This window comes from Cygnus atratus, chromosome 12, assembly GCF_013377495.2.
Source record: "Cygnus atratus isolate AKBS03 ecotype Queensland, Australia chromosome 12, CAtr_DNAZoo_HiC_assembly, whole genome shotgun sequence".
Classification (NCBI taxonomy): domain Eukaryota; kingdom Metazoa; phylum Chordata; class Aves; order Anseriformes; family Anatidae; genus Cygnus; species Cygnus atratus.
The window spans coordinates 1,319,416-1,339,328 of NC_066373.1; the positions used below are offsets into that span (position 1 = coordinate 1,319,416).

Sequence of the window (19,913 nt, forward strand, 5' to 3'; positions counted from 1 at the left end):
GTGCTGCTGTACCACGCGTTGGAGCAGCAGCCACCTGCTGTTCGCCCAGTGCTATAGCCACTGCCATCCCGCTCCCCTGCTGCAGGCTCCGTCTCAGCTCCGTTAAACATTACCCTCATGCACTCTTGCTTAACGCTTGGTCTTACGGAAAGTGCCAGGCCCGGTTACGGGGCAGGTGGTGCAATCCCCACGCGCACGGCGCTGGCTGCCTGCAGCCCCTGATTGCCGCAGCGGTCAGCAGCAGCTGCCTGCACAACTCACTGGCATTGCTGTAACTTGCTCTGAGGAAGCAAGAGCAGGCCTAACACCCGACACGTGCCCTCTCTCCAGTTACTAGGTGCGTGTGACCAACTTGACCCCGAGCTGGGAGCCATCCTCCTGCATCGCTTGAGGCCGGCCGCAGCTCTGGACCTGGACGAGGAGCTGGTTCTGTTCTGAGGGCCAGGCAGTGCCACCCCGCTGACTGGGGACAAGGGACAGACCCCGTGCTACCTTTCTTTCTCACCAGTGCTGTTTCTTTCCAATTACTTTGTAAATAATTTATTACAAGCATAACCATGAAGCTCTTGTTACAATAAAAAAGTAGGTTACAAATTTCAATTTAGACTTGCTTTGGGAATCTTTTTCTTTTTTTTTTTTTACCAAAACGTCTGCTTAAAGTTGCTCCACTGTCCTAGGTACTCTTACAGCCACCTGCGGGCAATACTGTACAGGCAGCAGCTTGTACAGGTCGGTAACAGTTGTGGGCCAACTCTGTTTCTACAACTGTGTGCGTGGGGAGAAGGGGAACAACAAAGGGGTGCTGCCAAATATCCACTCCCCTTGGATTAGACAGACTCTTAGTACAACACTGCTGAATCAGACGTGAGCATGGAGAATCACAGCATGATAACAAGCTTTTTCTGAGCAAGCTGAAGCTAATTCCACTGAGTTCTTTGGAGACTAAAATGTAGATTAAAAATCTCCACTCTGCTGTACGGTTTCTACAGGGCTGGACTGGGAAAGCTGCCCCGTCCCCCTCAGGTGGGCTCCTGCTGTGCAGTCACTTCTGGCTTTACTGCCTGGCTCTCTGAAGTCCCTGAAGTATTTAGGAGGAGAATAGGCTCTGGCTCCAGTGGCTTGGTTTTGTCCTGAGTCTGGGTCAGAGGGTGCACCATGGACATGTGGACGTTAAGGTTATGGGCCTTCTCAAAACGCTTCCCACACTGGTCGCAGGCAAACTCCAGCTCCGTCTCGGCTTTGTGTTTGGTCATGTGGTACTTGAGCGATGCGCGCTGCCGGCACTGGAACCCGCAGATTTCACACCTGCAAGGCAAGGCACAGGCTTAGCTCCCCGCCCAAGCTGTCTGGCACAGCGACCAGCTCACCTTAGGCTGTGCTGACCAGGAGCTGGGGCTGCACGAGAAGAACAAACACCACAGCCTCAGGGGCTGGCTCATAGCATCTCCTAAAGCTGCCCTGGTCAAGCAACACCCTTACCCTCAGGGCTGGAGCTGAGCAGTCGCCTCAACAGGAACAGAGGGGGTGAGACCTGCTCAGCAAAGGGACGTGCTGGAGCTGGGGCACGCACTGCAGAAGCGGATGAACACAAAGTGCTACAGGCAGGGCTGGGGGCAGGGAATTACCCTGTGCTAAGGACACCAGAACTTCCTGACGCCTTCTGTCCCTTTTTTAGCTATGAACAGATGATGATGTGCACTTACTGGAGGGGCTTTGCTCCTGAGTGCCGCATCTGATGGACCGAGAGGTGTTTGCGTTGCTTAAAGGTCTGCCCGCATTCATCACAGATATAATTCCGTACCTCTGCAATGGAAACGAGGAAAGAATGGCCGCTACTGCTGATTTCTTAGTGCATGAAACACACACGAACAGCTGCCCACAGTTACTGGGGGAAGCTGAATTCCTCCCCCTGCCTCAAATCCCCCACACGATGGCTTCTTACAAGCGTGTGTGTCAGGATGACAGTTCTGCAGCCCCCACAGCGCCTTGCTACAGCACCCATCAGCCTTGTACAATGAATCAGTTGGCATTGCTCACACCCATCCCCAGTGTGATCAGAACTGCGCAGACCCACCTGTATGAATGAGTTTCACGTGCCGCTGCAGGTACCGGTCAATCATGAACACCTTGTTGCAGCCTGGATGAGGACAGGGCCTCTCCCGAACTTCTTCGTGATGCTCTTTGATGTGTTTCTGAAAAGAAAGGACAGCGCTTCTAAATGCTGATCTTAAAGCGGAGATCAAGGCTGCGTTTTCTCCAGAGGAAAAAAACAATCCCCCAGGATATGAGACCCCCATCCTGGCAGCCTTGCGCACCGTCACTGTTTTGCTGTGAAAAAAACAGACTTGCATCCAAAGCCATCCCTGGCAGCAGGGACTTAACAGGACACAGCGCAGCTCGTTCCAAGGGCTGCTGCCGAGCCAGTGGCAGGCTTCCAGAACAGGAGGAGCGCGCTGAGCCAGAGCAGCTCCTTTTCCTTTTGGAAGCACAGAAAAAGGCCAGGGACACTGGACGGACTGCTCCCTTCGGTGACTCACCCGGGCACTCACCCCCCGCAAAGCTAGACGGTGAACGAGAAATCACGGACCTTCCCCTCGCACGAACGCTGCTCTACAACACTCAAAGCTGCAGGTTTGAAGTAGGAACAAGCCCTGACCCTACCTTCATGCCGTCTGCCCCTCTGTAGACAGCTGTGCAGCCCTGGTAAGGACACTTGTAAATGGTGGGCAGCTCCTCCCTGCAAAGCAGAGGCTTGCTGTCAGCCGGCGTGCTGGGAGCCAGCGCTGCCGCCCGTTCACACCCTGCTCTTTATTACCTTTCACATTTGATTTTTTTTTTCCAGCCTGGCTTAGGCCCTGGCTTCTTCCTTACTTTGGGCTCTTCTGCCTTCTTTGCTTCTTTGCTGTCACTCTTCTTGCTAGAAACCCTCCAGGAAGGAAGAAGGACATGTGTTTAACACTTAGGACATCTGTTTAATACTTGATGTTGATTTAAGTCCTCCCACCTAACTGTCCCTGCGTGTTACACCTGGCCTGAAGGCTTAGCCTGATGCCTGACCTGGCAAAGCCCAGGCTAAACAGGAGCACACGTGCCATCACATAAATACATGTGAGCCGAGCTGCTGTATTTACTGCAGGGCCTGGGGAAGAGGAACTCGGCCGCGCTTTAACCTGATGGGCAGCTTGGGGAACGCGTGTTCTGGGCATTACAGTTACCTCAGGGGCAGGAAGGCAGGGGTGTGGGAGAACTGAGGCCAGGCAGGAAAACAGAGCTCATCTGCCCAGCTGAGTCCTGCCCCGTGGCCAGCAGAGCAGAGGTGGGCACCAGCCCTGCTGCTCAGCCACAGCCCCCTGCCAACCACACTGCGCTTCCAGGGGGGAAAGCCCCTTACTTCTTCTCGGGGTAAGGCTCGAAGGAGTCATCTGAAGATTGCACGTTTCTCTTCTCATTCTCATCATCACTCAAGAAGTCTCTGAGAAAGAGAGAGAAGATGACCTTTACCGACATAGGACACGCCTGACGCGCCAGCACCAGCAGCAACACGCGTTCTCTGCTCCCAGCACGTTCATCACCCCCACAGAACCGCGCAGGAACCGAAGCTCCACGTGTTCTCCTCCCCCGCAATCTCCCAAAGCAAATAAAGCCTCGGTGAACACAGCAAATAGCAAAATCGGCTCCTTTTAGGGTTAGATCTCTGTAAGATTAACTGAACCACTGTCAGGAGAACAAAAATTGTCCATTACTGAAAAGATCCGATGTTGTAACCAGTTCCCATACTAGGAAAAGTAATTTTATAGAGCAAGAATGCGATATGATCGTCTGGCACAGGTTAATTAAGCTGCAGGTCATTCAGTGTTTCCTCATACGTAGCAGCCGCATTTTTGTTGGGATGTTTTGTTTGGTTTTTAAACCCTACGCTATACAAGAGGCAATTCATTCTGTAGCCAGGAAGCCAGCAGTAAGTTTTTGGGGTGCTTTCAGTGTGACAGATTTACCTGCCACGCTGCACTAAGTTTGCACTTGGCCGTTCAGCACCTACACTCAGTCACCAGCCGCGTACCAGCCTCATTTCACTCCTGGGTTTGGAGAACTCGGCCAAACCTTTGATCGGAAAACCCGCTAGGCTGCCAGTGTCCCACTCCCACTCAGACTTCTGCGCAAACGCTCCCGCATGGGATGATTTCTCGGGGTCCCACCTACTGCCCACGAGCTCAGGGCTGCGCACCCGCACTCCGCTGCCCTGAGCTGCAGAGGGGAACAGCGTGGGAGCGGGATGGAGCCGCCAGCAGCCTGCTGCCCCACGCAGAACCGTGCGGCTGCTTTCCCAGGGCGCAGGGCCTGGCGCAGAGCACGGCCAGGTCTGCTGGAAGCGACCAAACAGAGAACACACACGCACACGCTGATGTGCAAACACCCTGCTGCGGCAGAGGCAGCCGAGGGAGGGAGCTGAGCGCTGCCACCGCAGAGAAACCGCTCTGCGCCTCGGGTGCCAGCTCCCAGGGCCTCCGGGGACCGGGTCTCTCGTGGAGAAAGAGCTCTCCGAGGCCTCTCATTTCATACTCGCAAAGAAGACATTAAGGCTATTTTAAACCCACTCTTCTCTCACCCCTCAGAAAGGTCACTGAACTCGTCTTTTACCCGCTCATCCGACGTTGTAGACAGAACCTGCTTCCCACTCAACTGTCCTAGGAAATGAAGGAGAACAAGGTGCGTTACTAGGAAAAGCAGTGAGAACAAGCCAGCAGAGACAGCTGCCGGGAAGGCACTCTGACTTCACTCATGGTGGCTCATACTGGAGGGGAAAAAAAAAAAAAAGCGCTCCACGACAAGTTAATGATTATTTAAGCCAAACTCCATGCCTCGTGTGCTCCAGGAGCAGCATTCTGCCTGCGCCCCAGGGACTGGGAGAGCCCTCACCCTGCAGCTGCCACCAGCATCTTTTGGTTTCCCCAGTGACAACTGCTCTGTAACTGGCAGGCTCATTCCCCACTGAGTCACAACTGCCTTTCCTCCTCCCAGCAGCAGACATCTCACGTGGCTGTTAGAGATAAACACACCTCGACTTCTGGAACTCGGGATTAGCCTAAGTCCCCAAGTTTTAGGAGAGAGGGGAGCGCAGCAGCAAGAGCAAGACCCAAGTGTCTCCGGGGGCTCCTGCTGCTCGCCATCGCCCTGCAGCTGCAGCTGGGGGAGGGTCACACCCAATCGCCGACACGTGGACGGGGTTAGGACTGATCAGAAACCAACACCTGGCAGACGGTCAGAACTAGAGACTGCTCTGCACCGCTCATGTCCCTGGGCGAGGGCAGGGCCAGCTGAGGAACGGCCAAGTCTCACCCCTCCACCAGAGGGGAACAAGAGGCACAGAGGCGAGGGGATGGCTCTGGCTGCAGGACAACGCGGCCAGCCGAAGCCCCGCGCTCCCCCTTCCCTCTGTGAGGTTTGGTGTCTGAGACCAGAGGCAGTTTTCTGGGCAACCTGTGCTTCCCGGTGGGATCCGAATCCCCCTGAGGAGCGGCGGTCCCCGAGGAGGGCACCCCAGCCCCGGCACCGCTCCCTGGGCCAGCTCTTCAGATCTCGGCCTTCCCCAGAAGCCTGGGAGAAGATCAGAAGGCAAATCCCTTACCTGTGGCGCTGCTCAGCGGTGACACGGGCTGGGGCAGGGCTTTCTCCTGTAACGAGGCCGTGCTGTCCAGTTGCGAGTGAGATGAATCCCTGTTCTGCGGCGGCTCATTCTCCACGTTCAGTGGCACTGATGTGGTCCCTTTGTTTGCGGGCTGCTGGCAAGGAGTTGTCCTTACTGGAGCATGCTGGGGTTTGGGAGCAGAAACAGCCTCGGCATTGTCTGCCCCTGCCCCGTTGTCAGTCAAACGCTGCGCCGTGCCCTTGCTCCACTCCCGTTTGACAGACAAGGCATTGTCAACGAGCACCGTGCTACAGTCAGAATCCGTGTCCATGACGTAGTCGTGCCCGTCCCCGCAGCCCCAGACGGCGCGGATGATCCCGCAGTACTCGGAGGACAGCACGCTCTGCAGGCTCGGCACCGACTGGCAGCCCCCGGCGTGCGCGTGCGCCCACGTCACCAGGCTGTGCAGGCACTGCGGGCTGGAGGTGATCAGGTCGACTGTTGGGAGGGGAGAAGCAGCGGGCGCAGGGTCAGTGGCTGCGGACCCACTCCCGATGGCTCCCGAGCCACTGACAGCGGCTGGTGCTGCCCCCAAACCCGCTCTTCGCATTCCCCACGTAAGCCAGCGCCTTTCCAGCGTGGCGCTGGGAGGCTGGTGCCAGTGAGGATCCTCCTGGGGATGCGAGGGGAGAGCTCGTGGTGGAGGGAGGATGGGGCAGCGTGACCGCCCAACCCGGCGTGGGCCGGGACAGCCCTGCCGAAGGACACAGGCACCGCCCTGCCCCAAACACCCCAGAAAACCACCCCCCTGTGCCAGAACTGCAGAAAGAGAAGGGAGGCAGCTCCATGAGCAGCTACTCACCCAGACAGGAGGCACCTCCCTCCACGCCAGGCTGGGCTGGGGCAGCGCTGCTCCTGCAAGAGCCAGAACAGCAGCGGCAGCGTTACAGCGGGACCGCACCGACGCGTGGTGGTTTACTACTCCCGGTAACTACTGGGGGCAAAGAAACGCAACGTACTTTCCTTTCGACTTGACGTGGCCCGTGGGAGACGCGTTCACCCTCTGAATGAACGTCCTGAGGACGCTGCGGCATTTGTAGAACTGGGCATGGCATTTCTTGCAGACGAACTGGGGGAGCGCGGGGTCCTGGCGCACCGCCACCCCGACCAGCCGCTGGAAGTCCGTGAAGAAGACCTGATCCACGCGGCGCTGCTTCTCCGAGTTCTCCCCCATCACGGGGACCTTCCCAAAAGCGTTGCGCAGGCTCCTGGAGGAGAACTTCCCATGGCAGAGGCGACAGTATCCAGTACTCAGGGCTCTGCCAATTCCTGCGAGAGAAGGATCGGGTACAGCTGCTTGTGCCTGCTCCAAGAGCACGCAGCCAGCTGTGGCCCGAGGGCACCGGCACGCAGGAAGACATTCCCCATCCCTCGACCCAAGTCAGCAGGCTGCCTTCAAAGTCCTGGCCTCAGTGCAAGCACAGGAAGGCCAGGCAGGATGAGACCTTCTCCAGGACTCAGGGCAGCCCCTGACAGAGCAGGGGCTCCGCAGCATCACTGCTGTGCTGCACCCCAAACCCCCTGATGTCCCTGCCCTGCGCCCTGGGGAGGCTGCCCCAGACCCAGCTCCTCCCGGCCGTGGTGCTCGCAGGGCTCTCGCGCACCCACACTTCCTCCAGCACCATCCTCTAGCTAAGTCACTCTTCTCCCTGCCCGGCGTTTATCTCCAGAGTATTTATAGACAGCAGCTCTGGCCCTCTGTGAGCCTGCACCGCCCCAGCTCTCCCCCCTCTTCCAGGCCCACCGTTCCTCTGCCACCCCAACGGTTCTGCCTCATCACAGCCTCATCAGGGCCATGGCCGGGCTCCAGCCCCCTCCAAAAGGACAGCACACGGCAAGTGATGGTGGTCCTGCCCCTCACCTGGGGGGTTACAGCTCCTGCCCACTGCCCCCATGAGCTGCCTCTGGCCACGCCAGCAGCAGCCATCGAGCTCCAGAGCCTCAGGTTCCCATTGCACCCAGCAAGGGGCTCCTTCGCTCAATGGGAGACGTGGGGCTGGGGGGCACAGCACTACAGGGAGCTCTGGGGAGGCGACGGCGGTACGGAAGGGCAGCGCGTGCCAGCAGAGTGCTCACAAGCGCTTCGGAGGGCTGAAAACCACCCCTCGTTCCCAGGCCAGCCGCAGGCACGAGGGCTGGCGCCTGCTCTCCTCCACGCACCCCCCCACGGGCCGAGAGCCCCTCGGGCACCCCTCGCCCTGACCCACACCGGGGCACCCACGTCTCCCCCGTACCAGCTGCGTTTGCCGGGCCGCCCAACCCAGCCCCGCGCAGCTCAGGGACCAGACTCGCCTCCTGCCCCTGCAGCGACACGTGGGCGCCGTGCCCACCCGGGGACAGACGAGGACGAAGGGGGCTCCCTGCCGCCCGGGCCTTTCCCCATCACGTTCCCAGCCCCTTCCTCACCACCCCAGCCCTCCGGTGGCGCGGGGCAGCCCGGTGCCCGCGGAGGGGACGGCTCCGTCCCTCGTGCCCAGGAGGTCGCAGCGAGGCTCGGCCTCACCGTCCGAGGCCCCGAGCGCCGCCCTCGCACCTCCGAGCCCCGCGTGCCGTGCACGGGGCGGGACGGGACGGGGCGGGACGGGACGAGGCCCCCACCGGCCCCCGTGAACCCAAACCCCCCCCCCCCGCACCGGGGCACCCCGCGGGGCCTCACCTTCCTCCGCCGCCCCCCCGGGCCGTGCCCAAGCGGAGGCCGCCGCCGCCACCGGGGCCCACCCCGCGGCCGGTTCGGGCCTCGCCGCTCCCTCCGCAGGCCCCCGGGCCGCCGCCGCCGCCGCCGCCCCGGGCCGCCTCCGGGGCTCGGTTGAGGCCGCAGCGGGGCCGCCCGCGGCCGCCAGGAACCGCCCGCGCCGATCGCGCTTCATCGCCGCCGCCGCCGCCGCCGCCGCCGCGGGCCCGGCGCGCCCCGCCCGGCCCCTCCGCCCCGACCCCGGCAGCGCCTCCAGCGGCGGGGAGGCCCCGGCCCGGTCCGTCCCGGTTTAGGTTCCCTCCGCCCCCCCCCACACACACAGGGCCGGTACCGGGGCTCCCGGGCGTTCCGGCCGCCATGGCGGCGGCGGGTGGCGGAGGCGGCGGGGCCGGGCCGGGCCGGGCTTTGCAGGCCGCTATGAGGGCGGCGAGCGGGGCTCTGGAGATGGACAGCGGGGGGAGGCCGAGGGTGAGCACCGGAGACCGTAAGAGGGGGGGGGACACGGGGGTCCGGGGACCCCCGTGTCCCCCCCCCAAGGGCTTTTTAGCACCCCTATTTCACCCCCGTTTCTTTTTATGGCAGGAGGCGTACGTGGAGTACCTGAAGAGCATCGCCCTCATCTCGCAGGCCCTGCAGGACGAAGCGGCGCTGACAGGTAGCCCACCCCCCAGCCCCTGTTGTCCCCCCCCCGTGAAGGGGACACGGGGGGGGAGATGACGGCCCTACAACCCCCCCTCCCCCCTTGTGCAGATGGGGGCGAGGGGCTCGGCCCCGACACCCCGAAGATGCTGAAGTTGGCAGAGCAGTGCCTGGAGAGGGTCAAGTCCCTGGCGGCTGTGCTGGGTGAGCACGGTGGTCCTCAGGGGACGTGGAGGGGGAGAAGGGGTGGTGGCAGGGGTGGCTGGACCCGTCCTGCCCTCCCCAGGCAAAGCCAAGGTGATACCAGCCCCGCAGGAGCGCGGCGGGGGGCCCGCTCCCATCACCAGGCACCGCAGGGTCTTCTCGGATGAAGGGGGCAAGCTCTCGCCTTTCCTGCCGCCGGAGATCTTCCAGAAGCTGCAGATCGCCGAGGCGCAGGGAGCCCGCAAGTGCGTGGGGATGGGGACGTGGTGGGCTGGGAGCAGGGGCTGTGGGGTCAGCGTTCGCCCAGCCCCACTGCTGGGTCCCGTACAGGGCAGCCCTGAGCTGGCTGTGGTGCCTGGCTCGTGTGCGGGGTCACCCCTACACCCCTGGTTCCCCGCAGGGAGCTGACGCCGCTGGAGGAGGCGTCGCTGCAGAACCAGAAGCTGAAGGCTGCCTACGAGGCGCGGGTGGCGCGGCTGAACCCCAGCCAGGCCGTGCAGAAAACCTCGCTGGTAAGCGGGGAGCAAGGGGGTGGTGGCTGCAGGCAGCTGGGTGCGGTGGGTCCCGCACCCGGGCTTTTGTCGGGCGTCACCGACGCAGCATCCCTTTGCAGACGCTGTCCCTGCAGCGGCAGATGATGGAGAACCTGGTGATCGCCAAGGCACGGGAGGAGACCGTATCCTTGCTGCTGGGAGAGAACTCAGAGCAGGGGCCGGAGGCTGTGCCAGGCTTTGGGGTCTGAGTCCTGTCCCGTTCCTGGCTGGTTTGGGGGGCTGAGGTGGGAGAGGTGCAGGCTGTGCCTGTCCAAGCTGCCTCCCTGGCACCGCACAGCCACCACGGGGGTCCCGGGAGGCTCCCGCTGTGCCACCCCATGCACCCGGCCTGTGCTTGTGGTTGCTGTTTCGTCAGCCACACGAGGGCTGTGCTGGGTGAGTGAGGCTGGCGCGGGGCTGCTGCAGTTCCAGAGCCTTGACTCTGCCCTGGCCCAGCTGCAGCGGAAAATGGAGGAGCGGCGGCTGCGGCTGCAGGAGGCGGCCAACAGGTGAGGGCACCGGGTGTCGCAGGGGGGACATGGAGGCCTCCCTGCATGCACCCTCACCTGGGCCCACGGCACCCCCAGGAGGTTCTCCAGCAGCGTGGCCCTCACCCCCGAGGAGCAGGAGCAGAGAGCGCTCTATGCTGCCATCCTCGAGTATGAGCAGGACCACGTGAGTATGCGCCGGAGGCTGCTGCCGCAGGCGCCGTGGGGGCAGAATGACGTGCTGTGGGGCAGGGCAAGGTGCTGTCCCCCCGTTCCTCCTGATGGACCACGGACGCTCCCTCAGGACTGGCCGCGGCAGTGGAAGGCCAGGCTGAAGAGGAGCCCGGCAGACCTGTCCCTGGTGACGGGGCTCTTTTCCTGCCTCCTCAGGTACTGCGGGGCTGGCAGGGGGCTCTGCTTGGAGCCGGGGGGGTGCGCAGCCGCCTGCCAGTACCCCCCTCACCCCTGTCCCTCTGCTTCCAGCTTCCCCGAGCACCCCATTGCCCAGCTCCTGCGCAAGCTGCAGTGCGCGGTGTACACCCGGCTGTACCCGGCTGTCAGCCAGAGCAGCCCCGAGGCCGCCCCCGCGGCCCCCGCCGGCCTCGCCTTCCTCTCGCTGGATGCTGGGGGGCCGCTGCCTGCGGAGCCGGGGGGCCGGCGGCTCCGAGCCTCCCGCAGCCTGCACTGCATGTTCTCCGTGCCCGAGCACGGCCCGGCCGAGCTGCGGCACAGCCTCTCCAGCACGCCCCTCGCCGACAGCAGCACCGACGCCCCCGGGACAGAGGGGGACCCCCAGGCCCCCCGGGAGAGCTCCTTCGAGGACCTGGAGCGGTTTCTGGCGTCACCCGAGGACTGGCCCCTGGGGGAGCCCCCCGCTGGCCCCGGGCAAGCGTCGTCGCTGCAGGAGCAGCTGAAGGGCGTCGTGCGGGACATCCACAACGCCATCGGTGAGGGGGGGGACGGGGCACGCGGGAGGGGGACGGGGTCTTGCTGTGCCCAGCCGAGCGAGCTGCGTAACTCCTTCCTTCCCAGACAGGCTGCTGTCCCTGACCCTGCTGGCCTTCGAGGGGCTGAACACCGCCGCCGGCAAGGACCAGTGCCTGGCCTGCATCGAGGAGGCCTTCTTCCCCCCGATCTGGGCCCCGCTGCTGGCCCTCTACAGGTACCACAGCACCGGGGCTTGGCTGGGGGCTTCTGTCCCGGCACTTTACCCCAGCAACTCCCCTCTTGTCTGCCCGCAGGAGCGTGCACCGGCCCCGCGAGGCGGCCCTGGCCCACAGCATGGAGCGGCACCGCAACGCCAGCCCCGCCGAGATGGGGCTGCCCTCCCGGCTCTTCCCCGCGGCACCCGGCTCTTCCCCCGCCTACGGCGCCGCCGTCGAGGACCTGCGCCTCATCCCGCTGGAGACGTGTCCCCGCAGGAAGCTGGACTGCATCGGTGCGGGGCCGGGCCGGGGGTGTGCTGGGGTGCGCGGGGGGCAGCGGAGGCGCCTGTCAGCACCCTGCTCTGTGCCGCAGTGCGAGCCCTGCGCAGCATCTGCGAGTGCGCCGAGGAGTACTGCAGCGCCCGCGACAGCCGGGCCCCCGCCTCCGGCACCATGTGAGTACGGCGCTGCGAGAGGGGCGCCCAGCCTGGGGGGGCAGCGGGGCTGGCACCCCCTGGTGCCGCAGGGCCGCTGGTTCCTGATGTGGGTACTGGTAGCCATGGGTGCTGGTGGCCATGGGCGCTGGTGTCCTCGGGTGCTGGAGGCCATGGGTAGCGGTGGTCACCGGTACTGGTGAGCATGGGTACTGGTGTCCTTGGGTGTCATCGGCCATGGGTGCCCAGTGGCCATGGTTGTCAGTGGCCATGGGTGCTTGGTGACCATAGGTGCTGGTGACCATGGGTGCTGTTGTCCTTGGGTGCTGGTACCCAAGGGTACTGCCGTCCTTGGGTGCTGGTGGCCATGGGTAATGGTGGCCGTTGGTGCCAGTGACTATGGGTGCCGGTGTCCTTGAGTGCCAGTGGCCATGGTTGTCAGTGGCCATGGGTGCCGGTGTCCTTGGGTGCTGGTGCCCCCGGGTGCCGGTGGTGCCGGTGCCCGGCGGCCCACCTGAGGTCGCGTGTCGCCGGCAGCGGTGCGGACGACCTGCTGCCCCTCGTCTCCTTCGCGGCGCTGCGCAGCGGGCTGCCCCAGCTGCTCCCCGAGTGCGCGGCGCTGGAGGAGTTCATCCACGAGGGGTAGGGGGCTCCGGGGGGGCCCGGGGGTGGGGGTGGGGGGGACACACCGTGACACCGGGCGGTGACGCCGCGTGCCGCAGGTGCCTGCTCGGCGAGGAGGGGTACTGCCTGACGTCCCTGCGGAGCGCCCTGGCCTACCTGGAGACCCTGCCCTGAGCCGCCCCCGGGACCCCCCCCCGTCCCGGCAAGTGGCGGGGCCGGGCCCGCGGGGGGGCCCTGCGGAGCTCCCCCCCCACCCCCGGGAGGGCCCCGCCCCCTCGCGTGACGTCACGGTGGGCGGGGCGCGGGAAAGCGGAAGGGGCGCGGGGCCGGGCCGGGCAGGTGGGAGCGGGAACCGGGACCGGGACCGGGACCGGGGGGAGGGGGGGGACCGGGGGCAGTGCAGGGGGGAGGAAGCCGGGGCCGGTTCGGGGCCACGGGGCGGGGAGCGGGCGGTGCGGCGGGGGGATCGGGGAGGACCGGGCCCGGGGGCGGTGCTGGGGCGGGGAACCGGGGGGGGGCACCGGGAGGAACCGGGGCCGGTACGGGGCCACGGGGCGGGACCCGGGGCCGGGGCGGCGCCGCGGCGGGGAACCGGAGGAGTACCGGGGGAGACCGGGGCCGGCAGGGGGCCACGGGGCGGGATCCGAGTTGGTGCTGCGGCGGGGAACCGGGGGTACCGGGACCGGTAGGGGCCACGGGGCGGTGCTGGGGCGGGGAACCGGAGGATTACCGGGGGGAACCGGGGGCACCGGTGCCGGTAGGGGCCCGGGGGCGCTGATCCGAGGGCTCCCGCAGGATGTGCGCGGGCCCGGCGGTGCGGCAGGAGTACCGGCGGAGCCTGGAGCGGGGCCGCGCGGGCGCCTGCCCCGACCCCTCGTTCACCGAGAGGCTGCGGCAGCGGCTGCGGGCCGAGCCGGGGCTGCTGCGGGCCCTGCAGGACGACGCCGGCGCCCTCCTGGCCCGGGGGCTGCGGGGCCGCCGCGAGCTGGGGCCGGCGCTGCGGGGCCTGGCGGCCGCCTTCGAGCTGCTGGAGCGGGCGGCCCTCAACCTCTACCTCTTCCCCTGGCGCAAGGAGTTCGGCACCGTGCAGGTGGGCAGGCGGCGGGGACGGGGGGTCCCGGGGAGGGGAAGCGGGACCCCCGGCGTCACGCCGCTCTCCTTGCAGACCTTCTCGGGGGGCTACGTGCACTCGCTGCGGGCGGCGCTGCCCGAAGCCGACCTGCTGCGGAGCTTCGGCCGCCTGGGCTACGTGCGGCGGGACGAGCACCGCCTGGCCGTGTGCCGCCGGCCCCCGGGCGCCGAGCTGGCCGCCGCCGCCTGCGGCTTCTTGGCCTGCCGGCTGGAGTGCGAGATCCTGGCCGAGGTGCTGCAGCGGCTGCGGCCCCGCCGGCTGCGCGCCGAGGAGCTGCTGGAGGCCCGCTGCCTCGCCCGCGACGCGGAGGCCTGCGTGGAGATGCTGCGGGAGGTCGTGCCGGGAGGCGGCGAGGCGGCGGCCGCCTGCGACGACGACGTGGATCTGTACCGGGAGATGCCGGAGAGCCCCGGGGACGGCGGGGAGCAGGACCTCAGCCCCCCAGCGCCGAGCTCCAGGCTGCGGAGGGACCCTGCGGGGCCGCAGGAGGCCCAGGACGCGCTCGGGAGGAGCTGGGACCTCTGTGAACACGGCGAGCTCGGGCGGGAGCTGCTCCCCGCCATCCCCAAGCCGGACGCTTCCTCCTCCTTCTCCTCCTCCCCTCGCTTTTTCCTGGAGCAGGAGCTCAGGGGGGCCGGCGGCGGCCCCCAGGTGCTCCCCCCCGCCTGGCTGCCCCCCGGGGAGCCCCCACCTGGCAGCCAGGCCGAGGCCGCGCCCCCCGGCGCCCCGCAGGAAGCGCCCGAGCTGCCCTGCTACCAGCTGCACTCCTGCCTGCGCCAGGGCGCGCTGCCCGCCTACTGCTGCACCACCTGCCAGCAGCTGCACGCCGGCACCTGCGCGGCCGGGCGGGCCTGCCGCAGCCAGCACCGCGGGCAGGAGCTGCGCGGCGAGCGGCAGCAGCGCCTCTGGCTGCAGCGGACAGAGGTGGACATGCTGCTGGCCGACAGCTCCAGCACCCGGCCCTAGCAGGGGCCCGGGCGGCGCAGCGCCAGGGGTGCTGCCTGCTGCTGCTCGGCGCGGGGGCACCCGACTCTCCCCCCCCCCCCCCCCCCCCAGCCCGCGCTGCCGCCGAGCTTCTGGATGTAGCGGGGCGGTGCGAGGGCTGGCAGGGCCCCCGCTCCAGCTGCTGCTGTAAACGGCTCCGTGCATCCCAGTAAAACGTGGCTGCCTCGCGGCACGCTGGTCTTGTCTGCCAGGGAGGGAGCGGGGAGGAACGGCCCGAGGACCCCCCCCTCCCGTCCCGACCCTCACGGGAAGGGACTGGGCACCCAGCGCTGTCCCCAGGGTGGTTTCGTCCCTGGGGGGGCTTCAGCTCCATGCTGGCGTCACGCCACAGGAGCAGCTCTCGCCTCACAGCACGGCTGGGCCAGGCCTTGCCTCGGGCTGGGCGCGGGAGGCCGAGCTGGGTGCCCTCGGCCTTGCGCAGGGCAGGGGAGGGCCAGGGCCGCATCCTGCCTGGGTACTGCCCCAGGGACCTCGCTCACACCACGGACGTTTGTTTGCAGCTGCTTTTATTGACAGCACAGTCGGGGTTACACCGCGCAGCCCAGGGCTGGCCCCGCCAGCCCCCCCCCCCGCGTCTCTGTACCAAACCCCGTTCCCCCCATCCTCCCCCCCTGCAGGCTGTGCCCCCACTCCACCCCCAGGGAGGAGGCGGCACAGGGCTGAACCCCACCCAGGGGCTGCGCTCCCAGCCCCAGCCCCAGCGCAGGAGGGGACCGGTGCTGTGATGGGGTCACAGCGCGGGCTCTGGCAGCCCGTGGATGTCTTGGCGCGGGCAGCTCCCCGCGGGGCTGAGCGCAGGACCTCCAGGCGGCCCCCCCCCGGCACCACACCCCCTCAGGGCTGACGGGGCCGTCCCAGGAGGGCGCCGAGGGGCCGCGTGCCCGGCCAGCAGCAGGGCGGGAGCCAGCGTCCAGCCCCACGCGGGGCAGCGGCCGCCCCCGCTGCGAGCTCCCGTTACCTCCCGCTGCGGGCCGGGGGCTCAGGGCTTGCCCCGCTTCGCCTGGGTCTCAGTCCCCGTGCTGGTGGAGGCTGCCCGCTTGTTGCGGTGGTGCGGGAAGGTGGGCATGAGCTCTGGCTCGCAGGCTGGGGGGCAGAGAGGCGGGTCAGCGGGGCCCGAGCTCCGCAGCCCTTGGTCGGTGGGGGATTTACTTACGGAGGGGCTTCTCCTTGAAGTAGGAGCTCTCCAGGCAGTCTTTCGCCGTCGCCCTGTGGGTACGAGGGCAGGTGGCAAGCTCTGCTCCCGGCCCGAACACGCTGCTGCCGCCCCTCACCCTCACAGGTGGCCGACTCTCCCGGCCCCCAACCTGCCCGCGCTCTTCCCCGGTCTCGTTTCCACCCCAGCACCCGCCCGCGGGGCTGAGCTGCCCCCAGCCCGAGGGACAGTCCCCACCACGCGGGCACAGCGACACCAGCGGCCCCAAGCCCTGCCCACGCAGTTGGCTCTTACCGCTTCTTGGGATCGTACATGAAGAGGAAGTTGAGCAGACGCAGCCCAGCCTCCGAGAGCCAGGGGAACTTGTGCTTGAGGTTGTTGTAAGGCTGCTTCCGCAGGGTGTACTGACTCACCAGGGGCAGCTTGGAGAAACCCTGAGGGCAGGGGTGCAGAGCGTCAGGCGCAGGCAGGGAGGGCAGGCAGGGCGGGCAGCGCCCGCGGAACAGCTCTCACCGGCCAGATGTTTTCGCTGGGCGTCCCCAGGAGCTGCACGATGAGGTCGATCTGGTGGATCTCGGAGGTGCCCGGCAGCAGCGGCTTGTGAGCCAGCAGCTCGGCGAGGATGCAGCCCACGGCCCTGCGGCGCAGAGGGCGTGCAGGAGTCAGCGGTGGCAGGAGAACCCCCGCCATCCCCACGTGTGCTTGCAGTCCTGGCTCCCGTCAACCCCCCCGGCACCGCCCCAGCCAGCCTCGGCCCCTGCTGGCCTTTGTCCCCGCCCTCACCACATGTCAATGCTGGTGGTCTGCGTCGTCATCCCCAGCAGCAGCTCAGGCGCTCGGTACCTGCGCAGGGAAGGGGCAGTTCTGCAGGAAGCCCCCGCTGCCCCCTGCAGGGCTCGCCCTGTGTCAGCCCGAGGCAGCACAGCTCGGGGCCCCGCACCCAGCGCTCACCACAGCGTGACGACTTTGGGGGTCATGGGCTTCGGCGGCATCCCGTACGTACGCGCCAGACCGAAATCCGCTGCAAGAGAGGAGCAGGCCCGAGGTGAGGGGAGAGGCGAGCTCCGTGCTCCGGCTGCTCGCGGAGCAGAGGGAGAGCTGCAGGCACATCCGCAGCAGGAACCGACGGGGGAACCGCAGGGGCTCACCTATCTTCACGCAGCCTTTGTCAGTCATGAGCAGGTTGGACACCTTCAGATCCCTGCCAGGAACACCGAGGGGCCGGTCAGCACCGCCCTGCACACGCGGTTCCCCCCACGCCTGCCCTTCCCCAGGGAGCCTGGGGAGACGCCGAGCCCCCGAGCTGGCTGGTCACTGAGAGAAGCGCATCTCGCCATCCCCGCCCTGCCACGGCTCCCACGCTGCCCGTCAAAGTTCGCCCCACGCCCCCACCCAGCTTCTCCACACGGCGCTCCCTGCTCCCGTGGCGGGGGCACAGGAGCTGAGGAACCGCCCCACAGTTCGAGGGCTCTGCAGGCTGCCTCCCAGCGGTCCCCCCTCCCCACCACGCCTCTCCCCCGGCTCCCACCTGTGGATGATGTACTTCTCGTGCAGGTACTGCAGGCCCCTGAGCACTTGCAAGATGATGCACTTCACCTGGAGGCAGAGGACAGCGGCGTCACCCGCTGTGTGACCAGCACCAGGCGGAGCGCAGGGGTTGCAAGGCACAGGGAACCCACGCTGGTGGCCAGGGTGTTTTGGCTGGAGTCGCAGCCCCCTCTCACGGGTGGCATCCCTAAAAGCCTGACCCAACCTTTACCTGAGCCTCGGAAAAAGGTGTCTGCATGTTCTCCAGAAGGCTGGCAAGGTCCTGCTCACAGTAGCCCATTACCAGGAAAATACTGGAGGGGATAGGACAGAGGCAGGTAAGGCACGGTCTGCGCTGGAGCACCAGGAAGGCATCGCCTCTGAAGAGCGGAGAGGGCAGGAGATGACAGGAGGACAGAGGGGGCGCTCTCACCTCTCGAGGTGGTTCCCCACGACCACCTCCTTCAGCTCCACGATGTTGGGGTGGTGGAGCTCCAGAAGCAGGGTGATCTCCCGCAGGCTGCTGACGGGCATTCCTGGGGACAGCGAGAGCTGCGCTGCACGAGTGCCTCAAGCAGGGGCCAGGGGCTCTGCTGTCTGCACGGGGAGCCACCCTTGCCACGGCTCCCTCCCCTGGTCCTCTATTACCTTCTTTCTCATTGTCCATCCGCACCTTCTTCAGTGCCACGGTCTCATCCGTTACGGTGTCCCGGGCACGGTCTGGAAGAGCAGCCAGGCGCTCAGCACCAGGAGGCAAACGCCGGCTTTATTCCCAATTATCGGCGGGGCACCGGCACCACTGAGCCCCCGCTCAGCCTCAGTCCCGCTGCCCCGCTGCCCCACAGCCCATCGCGCTCCGCTCCCAGGGCGGGTGCCCGTCCTTCCACCCAGGAACCAGCCCCATCCCAGGCCGGGAGGGCAGCCAGCCAGCCCCGCACTCACACACTATGCCATAGGTGCCTTCCCCGATGCGATTCAGCTTCTCGAACTCCTTCACGCTCCGGCACCTCCCCAGCTGCAACCAAAGCGGCGGTCACGGGCGGGAGCTGCCCGTGGGGCGGCCTCCCGCGAGCGGAGAGAGGCACCGCCCGACGGCAGCCTGACACCAAGCCCCGGCCCTACCCCCACCGGGTGGGCGGCGGAGCTGCCCCGGCCCCTTCTGCTGCAGGGACGGCCCCGGCCTGCACCCGGTGCCCCCCGGCCCCCCCCTCAGGGCCCGGGGCCTTACCTCACCTCACGGCCCGGCGCCCCCCGAGTCCCCACCTCGGGACCCCGCAGCCCCGTCCCCTCACCCTCTCTGCCGCCGGCACCTCGAAGAAGCCGTCCGCCCACAGCCGCGGGAAGCGCAGCGGCTCCAGCTCCCCCTCAGCGCTGCCCCCCTCCGCCATGGCCGCCCGCCGCCCGCCTCACGCATGCGTCCTCCCGCCCGCCGCCCGCCTCACGCATGCGCAGCGCCGCCCAGCCGCGCAGCCCCCGCCCTCCCCGCGCCGGGCCCTAGCAACGGTTGCTATGCGCGGCCCGGCCCGGCCCGGCGGAGGCCCCGGGCACTGCCCGCCGTGAGGCCCCCGCCGTGCCCGGGCCCCGCCCGCAGCGCTCGCACCCGGCGCGGTCTGAGGCCAGCACTGGCGTTTACTGAGCCCCGGGGCCGTGGGGAGCCCCCGGGCCGTGCTCCCGGGGCCGCTCAGCCGCCCCCGCGGCGTGCTCCGTCACCACCATCAGGATCGCGTCCTCCGAGGGCGACGCGACGATGGTTTTTGGGGCGGGAGCGGGGCTCTCCTCGTCGGCTGCGCCTCCTGGGGCGTCTGAAAGAACCGGGGGGGGGAAGCCGTGCCTGAGGGGTCACCGCGAGGAGCCTCACGGCGCCCAGCGGCACCGGCACGGGCACGGCGGGAGCACCGGGACCGCCGTGCTCTGCGTGGGGCCCGCCGGGAGGTCCGGCTGCCTCCGAGCTTCGGGGGCACGCACCCACCGGGGGGCTGCAGCCTGCCCCCTGCACCCGCAGCCACCCGCGCCGTGCCCCTGCTCTGGGTGGAGCAGAGGGGAGACAAATCGAGGGTGGCTGCGTGTTCCAGGGCACGGCGCGGTCGCGGGAGCTGCTTCCCACCCGCCTCCTGACACCGGTGCTTCGAATACCCCCGGGCACCTGCGCTGTTTGTACAGCAGCTCGTTAAAACCCGGCCGGCTGCGAGCACGGCGCAACGGGAAGGGCCCGGTTTATCTCCGCTCTCCTTTGCGGGGCGGAGAGGGGGCAGAAGAAAGGCTGGAAGCGTCACGTCACGGATCCGAGCGCTGTTACGGCGCGGTAGCGGTACCGGTACCGGCAGCAGCCCGGGGCGCTTCGCTCCTTGATCTCTGCCTACGAGATGGGTCTGGAAATAAAATTTCCCGCTCGGAGTCAAACGGGGTCGAGATGGTGACGGGCGACCCCGGCGGGCGGCAGCTCCCTGCGCACCGGGGGGTGTCCCTGTCCGTGTCACCGTCGCTGTCCCCGTCCCCGTTACCGTCCCCGTCCAGGGCGCACGGTCCCGCCGAGCCCCCGTTACCCTTCCCACGCAGGGCCCTGCCGAGCGCCTGCCCCACGGCTGCCGTCGGGGCCCCGGGGCCTTTCTGACGGCCGGGCCACCGGCACGGGCACCGGGCCCCGCGGCACC

The 19,913-nt window shown here is 67.0% G+C and overlaps 5 protein-coding genes across 8 annotated transcripts in view; 3 read left to right on the forward strand and 2 right to left on the reverse strand.

The window, feature by feature from the left end:
• FANCA (FA complementation group A) overlaps positions 1-604 on the forward strand; it is a 34,826-nt gene extending 34,222 nt beyond the window's left edge. For all 3 annotated transcript variants that reach the window (XM_035566252.2, XM_050713195.1, XM_035566253.2), the window contains exon 43: positions 331-604. In XM_035566252.2, coding sequence (XP_035422145.1) covers positions 331-438 — 108 coding nt within the window. In that variant the 3' untranslated portion in view covers positions 439-604. The remainder of the gene's footprint in view (positions 1-330) is intronic.
• On the reverse strand, positions 514-8,553 carry ZNF276 (zinc finger protein 276). Its single transcript, XM_035566255.2, has 11 exons — positions 8,343-8,553; positions 6,646-6,955; positions 6,489-6,541; positions 5,627-6,124; positions 4,607-4,685; positions 3,392-3,472; positions 2,816-2,926; positions 2,662-2,737; positions 2,075-2,192; positions 1,704-1,803; positions 514-1,305 (listed from the first exon to the last, which is right to left on the reverse strand). The coding sequence occupies exons 1-11, from the start codon at positions 8,551-8,553 to the stop codon at positions 1,020-1,022; spliced, it is 1,923 nt and encodes a 640-aa protein (XP_035422148.1). The 3' UTR covers positions 514-1,019.
• Positions 8,554-8,735: 182 nt separating this feature from the next.
• Positions 8,736-12,619, forward strand: VPS9D1 (VPS9 domain containing 1). The gene is made up of 15 exons (XM_035566226.2): positions 8,736-8,846; positions 8,961-9,033; positions 9,129-9,221; positions 9,304-9,466; positions 9,622-9,733; positions 9,835-9,897; positions 10,211-10,263; positions 10,342-10,429; positions 10,547-10,632; positions 10,726-11,189; positions 11,275-11,404; positions 11,484-11,680; positions 11,761-11,842; positions 12,359-12,463; positions 12,544-12,619. The coding sequence occupies exons 1-15, from the start codon at positions 8,736-8,738 to the stop codon at positions 12,617-12,619; spliced, it is 1,896 nt and encodes a 631-aa protein (XP_035422119.2).
• Positions 12,620-13,241: 622 nt separating this feature from the next.
• On the forward strand, positions 13,242-14,580 carry SPATA2L (spermatogenesis associated 2 like). The gene is made up of 2 exons (XM_035566261.2): positions 13,242-13,535; positions 13,611-14,580. Exons 1-2 carry the CDS (start codon positions 13,242-13,244, stop codon positions 14,541-14,543), a joined length of 1,227 nt encoding a protein of 408 aa, XP_035422154.1. The 3' UTR covers positions 14,544-14,580.
• A 572-nt stretch (positions 14,581-15,152) lies between these two features.
• Positions 15,153-18,881, reverse strand: CDK10 (cyclin dependent kinase 10). Of its 2 annotated transcripts, none has more exons than XM_035566235.2 (13): positions 18,863-18,881; positions 18,205-18,277; positions 17,911-17,982; positions 17,696-17,798; positions 17,495-17,576; positions 17,264-17,331; positions 16,884-16,936; positions 16,687-16,756; positions 16,519-16,578; positions 16,249-16,372; positions 16,030-16,169; positions 15,736-15,788; positions 15,153-15,665 (listed from the first exon to the last, which is right to left on the reverse strand). In XM_035566235.2, the coding sequence occupies exons 3-13, from the start codon at positions 17,927-17,929 to the stop codon at positions 15,562-15,564; spliced, it is 876 nt and encodes a 291-aa protein (XP_035422128.1). In that variant the 5' UTR covers positions 17,930-17,982; positions 18,205-18,277; positions 18,863-18,881; the 3' UTR covers positions 15,153-15,561. The 2 variants fall into 2 exon arrangements, with proteins under 2 accessions (XP_035422128.1, XP_035422127.1); XM_035566234.2 differs by lacking the exon at positions 18,863-18,881 and adding an exon at positions 18,555-18,700.
• Positions 18,882-19,913: the final 1,032 nt, after the last annotated feature.